The sequence below is a fragment of the Papio anubis genome, chromosome 20 (assembly GCF_008728515.1).
Source record: "Papio anubis isolate 15944 chromosome 20, Panubis1.0, whole genome shotgun sequence".
NCBI lineage: Eukaryota > Metazoa > Chordata > Mammalia > Primates > Cercopithecidae > Papio > Papio anubis.
In genome coordinates this window covers 41,059,146-41,072,629 of record NC_044995.1, presented here as the reverse complement: position 1 = coordinate 41,072,629, position 13,484 = coordinate 41,059,146, and the positions used below count along the sequence as shown (strand labels likewise).

The following is a 13,484-nucleotide window of genomic DNA, read 5'->3' as shown; positions in this document are numbered from 1 at the left end:
TTTTTTTGTATTTTTTAGTAGAGATGGGGTTTCACCGTGTTAGCCAGGATGGTCTCGATCTCCTGACCTCGTGATTCGCCCGTCTCGGCCTCCCAAAGTGCTGGGATTACAGGCTTGAGCCACCGCGCCCGGCCTTATTATTATTATTATTATTTTTTTTTTTTTGGGAGACAGAGTCTCACTCCATCACCTAAGCTAGAGTGCAGTGGCATGATCTTGGCTCACTCCAACCTCCACCTCCCAGGTTCAAGCGATTCTCCTGCCTCAGCCTCCTGAGTAGCTGGGATTACAGGCATGTGCCACCACACCCGGCTAATTTTTGTATTTTTAGTAGAGATGGAGTTTCACCATGTTGGCCAGGCTGGTCTCAAACTCCTGAGCTCAAGTGATCCACCTGCGTCAGCCTCCCGAAGTGTTGAGATTACAAGCATGAGCCACCGTGCCTGGCCTATCATTCTCTTCTTATAAGTAATATATTCACAGGGTGCATAAACAGAAATGGTATTAAAAGCTATACAGTGGGCTAGTGCGTGGTAGCAGGGGCAAGATGTTCCTCTGTGCTGTTTTCCAGCACCTTCCAGGATGGCAGCAGGGCCTCAGCAGCACTCCAGGAGTCATCTTTTCACGCACATATCGGGGCACGCAGTGTCCACACGAGAGCAGGTTCCTGTCCTTGTGGAAGGCATAATTCTAATGAGGGAGACTGACACCAAACAAACCACCAGAGAAATGCACGATCAAGAATCCAGTAGGGGCGGGGGCCGGGAAAAGAGCCGCCCAAAGAAGGCAGCTCAGGAGAGCAAAGAGGGAAGTCAGTGTCTAGAGGGAGGGGCCCACCAGGAGAGGAAGCTGGGGTCTGCCTGCAAACGGGAGTAGGGAGAGGAAGGGAAGTAAAACTCCACAGCTGGCTGGGTCTTCCTGAAAGCCAGCAGCGAAAAGCCCAGGTGGCCGCCAGGGAGCCTGGAGGGGGCTCAGCCTCCTTTCACGTGGGGTACTTCCCAGAGCAGCAGTGCCCCTTCCTCTCCATTTGCTCACGGCTTCAGTGCAGTAGTATCCTGTCAGAGACCAAGGGAAGGCCAGCGTAGCTCCCTGCCTTTCTGGGCAGCCCACACAGACGGGGGTCCACGGCCAGGGCTGCAGGGCAGGGATCCCTGGTCAAGGAGATCTTTGGGGTACCCCACTAGCTCCATGCCATAGATGTGAGGTTCTTTCATGCCTCTTTTCTAGCTCGCTGGACACTTTTTATTTTTATTTTTTTGATGAGTTTTTTTTTGTTTTTTTTTTTTTTTTTTTAGATAGAGCCTCACTGTGTTGCCCGGGCTGGAGTGCAGTGGTGTGATCTCAGCTCACTCCAACCTCCACCTCCCAGGTTCAAGTGATTCTCGTGCCTCAGCCTCCCAAGTAGCTGGGATTACAGGTGTGCACCACCACACTTAACTAACTTTTGTATTTTTAGCAGAGACAGGGTTTCATCACATTTGCCAGGCTGGTCTCCATCTCTTGATCTCAGGTTATCCGCCCAAAGTGCTGGAAGTACAGGCGTGAGCCACTGTACCCAGCCTGGCCTTTTTTATTTCTTGCCCCCTGCCCCAAGATGGAGTCTCCCTCTCTCCCAGGCTGGAGTGCAGTGGCGCAATCTCGGCTCACTGCAAGCTCCGCCTCCCGGGTTCACGCCATTCTCCTGCCTCAGCCTCCTGAATAGCTGGGACTATAGTCACCTGCCACCATGCCCGGCTAATTTTTTTTTTTTTTTTTTTTTTTGTATTTTTAGTGGAGACAGGGTTTCACCATGTTAGCCAGGACGGTCTCGATCTCCTGACCTCGTGATCTGCCTGCCTTGGCCTCCCAAAGTGCTGGGATAACAGGCGTGAGCCACCGCCCCCGGCCCATGCCCGGCCTTTTTGATGATTTTTCTCTGTTATCCAGGCTTTCTGATGCATTTTACTCTGTTGTCCAGGCTGGATTGCAGTGACACAAACACGGCTCATATCATCCTCAGCCTCCTGTACTCAAGCGATCCTTTTGCCTTAGCCTCCTGAGTAGCTGGGACTATAGGCGTGTACTGCCACACTCAGCTAAGTTTTAAAAGGTTTTTATTTTTGGTAGAGAGAAGGTCTCACCATATTGCCTGGGTTGATCTCAAACTCCTATCCTCGAGTGATCTGTCTCAGCCTCCCCAAGTGCTGGGATTACAGGTGTGAGCCACTGCACCCAGCCTTGATGAACACTTTCTAAATTCTTCTCTATTGTGGGACAGATGGCAGAACTCTGCTTTACACTTTTCAAGTATAGGCTGATTTTATGGCTTTGTTTTTCTTTTTCTTTTCTTTTAAATTTTTAAATTAAAAAGAAAATTTTTTTTTTTGAGAGAGTCTTGCTCTGTCACCCAGGCTAGATAGAGTACCATGGTGTGATCTCGGCCCACTGCAACCTCCACCTCCCGAGTTCTTTCTCAGCCTCCCGAGTAGCTGAGACTACAGGTGCCCACCACCACACCCAGATAATTTCTGTATTTTTTGGTAGAAACAGGGTTTCATTGTGTTGGCCAGGCTGGTCTCAAACTCTTGATCTTAAGTGATGCTTCTGCCTCAGCCTCCCAGAGTGCTGGGATTACAGGTGTGTGCCACCGTGCCTGGCCCACGTTTGTCTATTTTGAATCTTTCTTGCTTCTCTCTGTTGATGCAGATGCAGCCAGGGAGGTCATCTTAAGTGCGTTCTGCTGCTTTTCAGGGGAGATCTTTCCGTCTTAGTTTGTAGGGCCTGTCCCTGTGTGTGTTCATTGGCGCCCGTGTTCTGTGGTCTGGATGGACTGTCCTTGCAAGTATTTGCATGTCCCCAAGGCGTTGATATGCCCAGTGCCTGATGTCAGCCCCACGGGCTGTTTGTAGCCTCTCACACTCATGAGCAGCTCCGTACCGTCTCCTTTCCCAGACACGAGTGTATCTGTGGCTTGATATATCTGTTGCTGTCTCAAGGCTGTGTGGTGTGCTGGCCTCATAGTGGCACCCTGGCGTTGGCCCTTGGTGGGGGGAGTATGCCTGCCACCCCCTGGTCCCCTGCCCATGCCATCCTTTCTGATCTCTGACCTCTCTCCTGCAGCAACTGACCAACCACATCCGGGAGTCGCTGCCAGCCCTGCGTAGCAAACTACAGAGCCAGCTACTGTCCCTGGAGAAGGAGGTGGAGGAGTACAAGAACTTCCGGCCCGACGACCCTACCCGCAAAACCAAAGCCCTGCTGCAGTACGTACCCTGGCACCTGCCCCCACCACCAGCCTGGCTCCTGCCTTCCATCCGCCACAGGGCCCCCTAGACTGGGCACCACTCATCACTCGTCCACTCATTCATTCAGCAGACACTCGCTGCAAGCCTTCTGCGTGCCAGGCTCCATCCTAAGTACGGCAGTCGCCCCAGTGGACGGGACAGGTGTCCATCCCTGCCCCCTGGAGTGCTCAGAAGGGGGGGAAGTGGGATGAATGGGACAAAAAATAAGAAAGAAAATGTATAGTGTGTTAAATGTCGAATTATGAAAGTGGTGCTAGTGTGGGAGTCGTCGGGAACAGCCTCCTTTAGAAGGGGAGCGTTGGCCCGCCAGGTGCAGTGGCTCATGCCTGTAATCCCAGCACTTTGGGAGGCCAAGGTGGGTGGATCACCTGAGGTCAGGAGTTCGAGACCAGCCTGATCAACATGGTGAAACCCCATCTCTACTAAAATTGCAAAATTAGGCCAGGCACGGTGGCTCACGCCTGTAATCCCAGCACTTTGGGAGGGCAAGGTGGGCGGATCACAAGGTCAGGAGATCAAGACCATCCTGGCTAACGTGGTAAAAAAATTACAAAAAATTAGCTGAGCGTGGTGGTGGGCGCCTGTGGTCCCAGCTACTCAGGAGGCTGAGGCAGGAGAATGGCATGAACCCAGGAGGTGGAGCTTGCAGTGAGCTGAGATTGCACCATTGCACTCCAGCCTGGGCATCAGAGCGAGACTCCGTCTCAAAAATAAATAAATAGGCCGGGCGCGGTGGCTCACGCCTGTAATCCCAGCACTTTGGGAGGCTGAGGCGGGCGGATCACAAGGTCAGGAGATCGCGACCATCCTGGCTAACACGGTGAAACCCCGTCTCTACTAAAAATACAAAAAAATTAGCTGGGCGTGGTGGTGGGCGCCTGTAGTCCCAGCTACTCGGGAGGCTGAGGCAGGAGAATGGTGTGCACCCGGGAGGCGGAGCTTGCAGTGAGCCGAGATCCTGCCACTGCAGTCCAGCCTGGGCGACAGAGTGAGAGTCCGTCTCTAAATAAATAAATAAATAAATAAATAAAATTGCAAAATTAGCCAGGCATGGTGGTGCATGCCTGTAATCCTAGCTACTCAGGAGGCTGAGGCAGGAGAATTACTTGAACCCGGGAGCGGAGGTTGCAGTGAGCCGAGATCACGCCATTGCACTCCAGCCTGGGTGATAGGGCAAGACTCCATCTCCAAAAAAAAAAAAGAAAGTGAGCGTTGGCCAGGCATGTAATGTAATCCCAACGTTTTGTGAGGCTGAGGCGAGAGGATCACTTGAGGTCTGGAGTTCAAGACCAGCTTGGCCAACGTGGTGGAACCCTGTCTCTTCTGAAAATACAAAAATTGGCCGGGCATGGTGGCATTCTCCTGTAATCCCAGCTACTTGGGAGACTGAGGCAGGAGAATCACTTGAACCCAAGAGGCAGAGGTTTCAGTGAGCTGAGAACACATCACTGCACATCAGCCTGGGCAACAGAGTAAGCCTCTGTCTCAAAAAAAAAAAGAACAAGTTGAGTGTCAGGCAAAGACCTGAAGCAGGTGAGGGAGGGAGCCATGTGGGATGAAGCCTGGCCAGTGCACAGGCCCTGGGGCAGGACTGGGTCGGGCATGTCAGAGGAGGACCGTGTGGCTGGATGGAGTGAGTGAGGGGAGGGGGAGGAGGTGAAGGAGCAGCTGTGCAGGGCCTTGTGGGACCTCATGGAGGACACTGGCTTTTGCTGTGAGTGAGGTGGGAGCCATGGATGGTTCTGAGCGCAGGAGGGTCAGGGCTGACTCAGGTGCTCACAGGCTCCCCTGGCTGCGGTGGGAGAAGAGACATGGGAGAGAGGGTAGGAGTCAAACCTTGGGTTAGGTCCCTCTCCGGCTTGGGCTCTTAAGATCCGCCCCGTGACTTGGTTGGTGCAGCTGCCTAGCTGTGAGGTGTGGGAGCAGGTGTGCCCCCACAATCCCAAATTCTCACTCAGGGACTCTTCTGCCTCTGACCTTTTGGCTTTGGGCCTGTAAGGGTCCCTGAGGCACTGGAACAGCTGGACCAGAGCAGGTGACAGGGACTCCTGGGTAGCTCATACTGCAGACGGTACCATGCACGAGGCACTTCCCACAGGGACAGCAGGAGGACACTGCCTGCTCTGGCCATCACAGCCCTGGCATCCCCCCCCGCCCCGCACCAGGCAGCAGTGCATGGTCGTGGGCTCAGGGACCAGAGTGCTTTTATGCTCAGACATCCTTGACACAGCAGATAGTGGCCCTTTGCAGGCTTCAAGAGGAGATTCATAGCCGGGCATGGTGGTGCATCCCTGTAATTCTAGCTACTCGGGAGGCTGAGGCAGGAGAATCGCTTGAACCCGGGAGGTAGATGTTGCAGTGAGCTGAGATCGTGCCACTGCACTCCAGCCTGGGTGACAGAGCAAGACTCCATCTCAAAAAAAAAAAAAAACAAAACCAAAACCACAGGATTCAGCCTACTGGATTGAAGGAAGTGTTGTTGTGGAGGGTTCAGCCTGAGGGAGGACCTGGGCCTGCTGGGTGACCACATGCAGGTGACCGGACCTCTCTGAGCCTCATTTTCTACACCTCTAAAGTGAGGGTCATAGCAGCTGTCATCTCACATGGCCATGGGGACAAACTGGCAGATTACAAGGTGCCTGTAATCCCAGCACATGGGGATGCCAAGGCAGGAGGATTGCTTAAAGCCAGGAGTTTAGACCAGCCTGAGCAACAAAGTGAGATCCTGTCCCTATGAAATTAAAAAAAAAAAAAAAAAAAAATTAGGCTAGGCATGATGGTTCACACCTGTATTCCCAGCACTTTGAGAGGCCTAAGTGGGTGGATCACTTGAGGTCAGGAGTTCAAGACCACCCTGACCAACATGGTAAAACCCTGTCTCTATGAAAAAAAAATGCAAAAATTAGCAAGGCGTGGTGGTGGGCGGTTGTAGTCCCAGCTACTTGGGAGGCTAAGGCAGGACGATCACTTGAACCTGGGAGGCAGAGGTTGCAGTGAGCCAAGATCACACCACTGCGCTCCAGCCCGAGCAGACAGAGCGAGACTCCATCTCAAAAATAAATAAGTAAATAAATAAAGTTAAATGCTATTTGTTAAGCCTGTGGCAGGACTGGGCCAGGGAATGCCCGTCACAAACAGTGCCTGTCCCCTGGGGCTTAGCACGTCATTTGTAACCAGTGCCTTGCAGGGCCCTCCCTGCCCAGGTAGTTTTGACATCACCATGGAGAAGCGCCACTGTTATCTCGATTTAGCATTTTATCTCAGAGGTCCAAGGTCCTCACGTAGACATGGGCGGTCTTTCTCGGTTCGCGCCTTACAACAGAACGGGAATTACGGTAATAGACATCCCCCAGCTCCTGAATTCTGTACTTGGCTTTTCTCTTCTTGTTAAAGCAAAGCCTGGAGCCTTCTGTCTCTGCCTGGCGCAGCCCACAGACTGTTCATGTATCTCAATGCCCATAGGGGACACCCAGGGGTTTGCTTGGTTTTTTTTGCATTAACAGATGCTTGTAAGTTCATCTGTGACTGTACAGGCGAGGATTCCTGCAGGGCAAAGACCCCAGCAGAGGGGTTAAGGAACGTACGTACGTGTTTAAAATTGATTTTTTCATTTTATTTTATTTATGTATTTGGTGGTTTTTTGTTGTTGTTGTTTTTTCCTGAGATGGAATCTCGCTCTGTCACCCAGGCTGAAGCTCAGTGGCATAATCTCAGCTCAGTGCAACCTCCCGGGTTCAAGCAATTATCCTGTCTCAGCCTCCTCAGTAGCTGGGATTACAGGCATGCGCCACCATGCCCAGCGAATTTCTGTATTTTTAGTAGAGACGGGTTTCACCGTGTTGGCCAGGCTGGTGTCGAACTCCTGACCTCAGGTGATCTGTCCATCTCAGCCTCCCTAAGTGCTGGGATTGTAGGCATGAGCTACCACGCCCAGCCCTCATGTGTTTGTTTTTGAAATGGTCTTGCCTTGTTGCCCAGGCTAGAGTGCAGTGGTGCAATCCTGGCTCACCACTTGGGCTCAGGTGATCCTCCCACCACAGTCTCCTGAGTAGCTGGGAATAATACAGGTGTGCACCACCATGCCTGGCTAATTTTTCTATTTTTGTAGAGACAAAGTCTCACTATGTTACTAAGAGCACATTCTGAGGTACAGGGGGGCAGGATTAAACCCGAATTCCACGGGACACCGACCAGCCAGTCACAATTGTCCAGAATACTCTGTGCAGCAAGGGTTGGGCCGGTAAATCACCTCCAGGGGCCCCAGGAGGCTGGTGCCCAGGTGTGCTTTGTCCCCTGTGGCTGAGAGCAGGTCTCCAGAGTCTCCATCCTTGCCCAAACCCCTCCCCAGTCTGTTGTCTGTCATTAGTTGAGTGCTGTACCTTTGCCGACCTTGGTCCTGGTTTGGTCCACAATTCAAATTCTCCATTCCAGGCCAAGTGCGGTGGCTCACGCTTGTAATCCCAGCACTTTGGGAGACCAGGACCGGCAGATCACTTGAGGTCAGGAGACTGAGACCAGCCTGGCCAACATGCCGAAACCCCATTTATCCTAAAAACACAAAAATCAGCTGGGCGTGGTGGCGGGCACATGCAATCCCAGCTACTGGGGAGGCTGAGGCGGGAGAATCGCTCGAACCCAGGAGGCAGAGGTTGCAGTGAGCTGAGATTGTGCCACTGCACTCCAGCCTGGGTGATAGAGCGAGACTCCATCTCAAAAAAACGCAAACAAAAACAAATTCCCCATTCCGGGTGAAGCATTAATGTAGGCCTTCGTGTGTGTCCTGGAAGGAAATTAAATGTGCGCACCCTTTGCTTCATGTGAGGAAAGAGATTTTGGGAATCTGGGCAGCTTGTGCTTGCCTCTCCCACTTGGGGTATGAAGGGAGACCCCCTTTCTTTGGCAGCCCAGCCTTGGTGGCCCTGGCAGTGGTCACCATTGAGCAGCTCCCCTTTAGGGGCAAGTCTCCAGGTACTTCAACAGATCATGAATTTCGGGGGTGAAACTGATGAGGGGAGACAGCCCAGTACACTAGGGAGAGCAATTAGGAATGCTTAGGAAAACTAAAACGCGAACAAGATCATCTTACTTTTATACTATTCACGGTGCCAATAAGCAATGCTGAGAGACTCTTTTTAAGGGCCAGGCCCGGTCTAAGCAATTTACCAAGAAAAGTTTTCTTCTTTTTTTTTTTTTTCCTTTTTTTGAGACAGGGTTTCACTCTGTCTCGCCCAGGCTGGAGTGCAGCGGTACAATCTTGGCTCACTGCATCCTCCGCCGCCCAGGTTCAAGCAGTTCCCCTGCCTCAGCCTCCCAATTAACCAGGACTAGAGGCATGCACAACCACACCCGCTCGTTTTTGTATTTTCAGTAGAGATGAGGTTTTGCCATGTTGTCCAGGCTGGTGTCAAACTCCTGGGCTCAGGTGATCTGCCTGCCTCAGCCTCCCAAAGTGCTGGTATTGTAGGCGTGAGCCACCGTGTCCAGCGTTTTTTGTTTGGTTGTTTGTTTGTTTGTTTGTTTTTAATAAAATGAGGTCTTACTATGTTGCCCAGGGTGGTCTCAAACTCCCAAACTAAAGCCCTCCTCTCACCTTCTCACCTCAGCATCCTAAAGTGCTAGTATTACAGGCGTGGGCCACCGCACTCGGCCAAGAAAGCATTTTAACTTGTGTGAAACCAGGTGTCTGCAGAATCACCATTCGTGGCAGCATTTTTTCTTTTTTTGCGGACACACAAAATAACAGTGCATTTTAGGATCAGTGACTTCTTGGAGGTAATGAGATCTAGAAACATCTTCAGTCTCCACGAAGGAGGTAGATGTTGTTACCCTCAATCCATTTTGGAGATGAGGAATCGAGACTTAGAGGGACGAAGTCCTGTCCAAGGCCTTACATCCCATCAGTGGGGTAGGACCAAGCCCAGCAGGCTGGGAAGTGGCAGGAACCTGCAGAAGTACCTGAATTGTGCGGAAGTGGCTACCTTTCCTTCCCAGCATCCTGCAAATCAAGTTGCATCCTGCAAATCAGGGCAGAGGTGCTGAGCTTTGACTCCTGAACTCTCCTGTCTTCTGCAAAGTGAGAGGAATAAGTGGGCCTTCTTTGATTGAATGGGTGAATAATCGAAACAAGCTTAGCTTGAACCTGACTCGTAGCCAGCATTTGCCATTGGGAGCTCTTGAATTTGGTTTATTTGTTTTAACATAGACAGAAGACATTTTGCTGCTGAAGAATGGTGAAAGAACAGTAAACCTTGGCTTGACTTGGAACATCATTCCAGAGCAGTGTGGAAACCTCTGCTTTGATGCTTGCTTTTTCCTTTTCCTTATAGGATGGTCCAGCAGTTTGGGGTGGATTTTGAGAAGAGGATCGAGGGCTCAGGAGATCAGGTGGACACACTGGAGCTCTCCGGGGGCGCCCGAATCAATCGCATCTTCCACGAGCGGTTCCCATTTGAGCTGGTGAAGGTAGCGCCCCCGGGGGCTGGGTCAGGCACCCTCCTGCTGGCCTCCAGCCAGGCCTCCTCCCAGGCAATAAGGTCTCAAGCTCCTACCTCTAGGCCTGAACCTGTGGTGGGCAGGGTGTGGCCTGGATGAGATGCCCCATGGCCTTCCTTTCCCAACACTAAGCTTTGAGGTTTGGGGTAGAACGATATGAAAACCCCTGTGTTTTTCCTCTGACAAAAGCCAATGTACATTCTTTGCAAAATACATAGAAAATACAGATAAATTTACATGAGAAGATGGCCCTAGCATGTCATTGAAGAAAGGAAAAACATAGGCATTGGAGCCAGCATGTGCAGTATAGCACTCAGCTGATACATACAACATCTTTATGTATGAAACTGAACACGGATGTCTACAAGTGTTTCTTTGTATTTGCGAGGATGTTTGCAAAAATGTCAGCCCTGGGCGCTAGGATTTAGGACTTTTTCCTCTTTTTTTTTTTTTTTTTTATGATTTGCTTGAAGTTTTATACTGTTTACAATAAGCACATAACATTTTTTTTTTATTATTTAAAAAAAAAAAACAGTTTTTAAAATCAGAGGAGCAAGACCAAATGCAGTGGCTCACACCTGTAATCTGTGGGAGGCCAAGGGGGGCTGATCACTTGAGCCCAGGAGTTCAAGACCAACCTGGGCAACATGGTGAAACCCCATCTCTACTAAAAATACAAAAATTATCCAGATGTGGTGGCGTATGCCTGTAGTCCCAGCTTCTTGGGAGGCTGAGGTAGGAGAATCACTTGAGCCCAGGAGGCAGAGGATACAGCAGTGAGCCAAGATCGCACCACCACACTCCAGCCTCAGTGACGGAGCCAGACGCTATCTCAAAAAAAAAAAAAGAAAAAACCAGGTGTGGTAGTGCATACTGATAGTCTGAAAAATCTAAGTTCACATGAATTTATATTCCCACCAATATAATGAGAGTGTTGGTTTCATGTCAGGCTTTCTGAAATTGGGTTTTAATTAATTTGTTTGTTTTTATTTTTTTTGAGACAGGGTCTTGCTCTTCCACCCAGGCTGGAGTGCAGTGGTGCAATCACAGTTCACTGTAGCTTCGACCTCCTGGGCTCGGATGATCCTCCCACCTCAGCCTCCCAAGTAGCTGGGACTATAGACGTGCATCAGTCCACCTGGCCAATTTTTGTATTTTTAGTAGAGATGGGGTCTCACTATGTTGCCCAGGCTGGTCTCAAACTCCTGGGCTCAAGCTATCTGCCTGCCTTGGCCTCCCAAAGATTACAGGTGTGAGCCACTGTATCTGGCCAGTTTTCAATTTTTTTGTAAAATTCCGACGAGTTAAATATTCCGCCTTGTGAATACAGCTGCACGTGGGAGAGAATGTTCCCCAGATGCACGCCTGCCATGGGGGCGTCCCAGGTACCTCCATGCATGTGCTTGGTTTCTCTTCTCAGATGGAGTTTGACGAGAAGGACTTACGACGGGAGATCAGCTACGCCATTAAGAACATCCATGGAGTCAGGCAAGTTCCACGAGGAGAGTCACCACTGTCCCTTCCTCTCCGCGGTGCCACCCCCCAGCTAACTGGGTCGCCCAAACCTCTGAGCCCCTAATCGTTAGGCCTTAAGAGGGCTCCTGCATGGTTTTCAGTAGCTGTGAGCCCCTCCCTGTGGGTCTCCAAGGGCATGTGAGGGTGGATGTGTCTCAGTCCTGCGTCTGTCGCAGGCTTCAGGGCTGTCTGTGGCTCCTGATCAAATAGGGCTTGGTTCCTGCCCAGTCGGTTGGTGTGAACCTCATGCTAAACTAAGAAAGCTCACTGCAGGTGTGCCTGGGGAGGGGCGGGGCGGCACTGAATCAGGGTTTCGGGAAGCCAGCATGAGTCCCCATCACGGGTTCCTTGTGAGCCTCTTGGGTCCCCTCCTTATTCTAACAAAGGTAGTCGCTACAGGTGTCTGCCCTTCCATCGCCGTGGGGTCCTCGGGTCACCCTGAGGGTTTCCAGGCAGTGGACTCAGGCGTCCGGCCCCACACGTGACGCAACCTTCGTTCCTTGTTGGGGACCCGGCCAGAGCCGATGAAATTGCTGACCATGCTTTGTTTCTCTCTGACTTATCTCCCTTGCCCCCGGGTCTGGATGGTTTCAGGACTGGGCTTTTCACCCCGGACTTGGCATTCGAGGCCATTGTGAAAAAGCAGGTCGTCAAGCTGAAAGAGCCCTGTCTGAAATGTGTCGACCTGGTTATCCAGGAGCTAATCAATACAGTTAGGCAGTGTACCAGTAAGGTATTGCTCCCTCGGCAGGGTGACTCCTGACCTTGTGGAAACGGGGGTACGGGGGTTTGGTATCAGGCTCCCAGCGCCTCATCGGCCCCCACTGGTGCCTTTTCTCCCCATATCGCTTCGTGTCCTTGAACTTGGCCTCTCCCCAGAGGCTGGGACAGGAGCATGTCGGCCTGGGCCCAACAGGGGAGTGCCAGGCCTCCTGGACTGGCCAGATAGATGCACAGTTGTCCCTGGGACCCTGATACCAAGCCTAGCATGTGTCTGATGAAATTGGGGTTTCACTGGGCTGTTGCTTTGCTGCCTCCTGGGAAGCAGAGAGGGACCCCCCGTGTCAACTGCTGGAGGCTGAGCTCCTTGAAGCTCCCTGACTGTCGCCCCTTCTTGACCAATGCCCGGCATTCGCAGATTTCCCTGAAGCCACCGACTTCTCTGTCCCTCAGCTCCGGGAAAGGCCCGAATGCCAGCGACATAATGAGAGCCAGCTGGGCTCCTAAGTGCCCCTGCCACACTTTGCACCCCATGCTGTCCCCCAGGGGCAGCCCGTTTTGGGATCCACTCAGTCACAGTGCCTCTATGCGCCCTCGATGAGCCACTGCCTCCATTCGGCAGGACACGCCGGGCTCCCCCAACCCGCTCCCACGCCGCGGGCCTGGTTCCCAGGGCAGCACGCTTTGGCCAAGCAGCTGAAATGCCTCCCAGTGGGCAGTCTGTGCTTGCGCGACCACAGTGTCCCCAGCGCTCCGGGTTGCCAGGGAATTTCTGCTTGAGCCCCTCTGTTCTCAGTCTGGAAAAGCCCACATTTGCTGCTTAAGCTTCTTCGATTAGAAAAGGGAGGGGGAAAACAGCCCAAACAGGTTGGAAAATACTCATCCTAGAGCCAGGTGTCATGGACATGAACGTTAGAGGCCTCCGCACACCTTGGCTGGCTGTCTGTGCAATGACAACCCCCCGTGGCCCTTCCGTAACTATACCCCAGACCGAGTCCACACCCCCAAACCCCAGACCTCTTTGATCCGAAGCAGCTTCCGGGGCAAATGCGGGCGCAGGCTCCCCCGTGCATGGACTAATCAGATGACTCTCGTTTCTTCTCTTCTCTCTGTCTCCTGTCCTGCGTGTGTGGCCTGCACTGTCCCTGGGTGTCTTTCTGCCTCGTCCTGCCCTCCGCATGACCCAGGACGGGGCTCTTCACCCCCGACATGGCCTTTGAAGCCATTGTGAAAAAACAGATTGTAAAACTCAAAGAGCCGAGTTTGAAGTGTGTTGATCTCGTGGTCTCAGAGCTGGCCACGGTCATTAAAAAGTGTGCCGAGAAGGTAACAGGTTTCGTTCTCACCTCCGCATTTATCCCCTTCCTCCCCCTCCATGTGTTAGCCTCAACCCGAGCATCTGGAAAATTCAGCCTCGGCAGGAACCCCCTTCCCCGTACCAGTTGTCACTTTGAGATGTTGCCACGTTGCATT

The 13,484-nt window shown here is 52.0% G+C and overlaps 1 protein-coding gene across 13 annotated transcripts in view; it reads left to right on the top strand.

Moving 5' to 3' along the window:
* The window catches only part of DNM2 (dynamin 2), a 105,887-nt gene that overhangs the window by 63,156 nt on the left and 29,247 nt on the right, over window positions 1-13,484 (top strand). For 8 of the 13 annotated variants that reach the window (XM_021930701.1, XM_003914896.2, XM_009193487.1 and 5 more), the window contains exons 7-10: window positions 3,100-3,242; window positions 9,611-9,746; window positions 11,197-11,264; window positions 11,886-12,024. In XM_021930701.1, the coding sequence (XP_021786393.1) occupies window positions 3,100-3,242; window positions 9,611-9,746; window positions 11,197-11,264; window positions 11,886-12,024 (486 nt within the window). Of the gene's footprint in view, window positions 1-3,099; window positions 3,243-9,610; window positions 9,747-11,196; window positions 11,265-11,885; window positions 12,025-13,198; window positions 13,338-13,484 lie in introns of all 13 variants that reach the window. The other 5 variants (XM_017952194.2, XM_003914897.2, XM_009193488.3 and 2 more) reach the window with 1 other exon arrangement.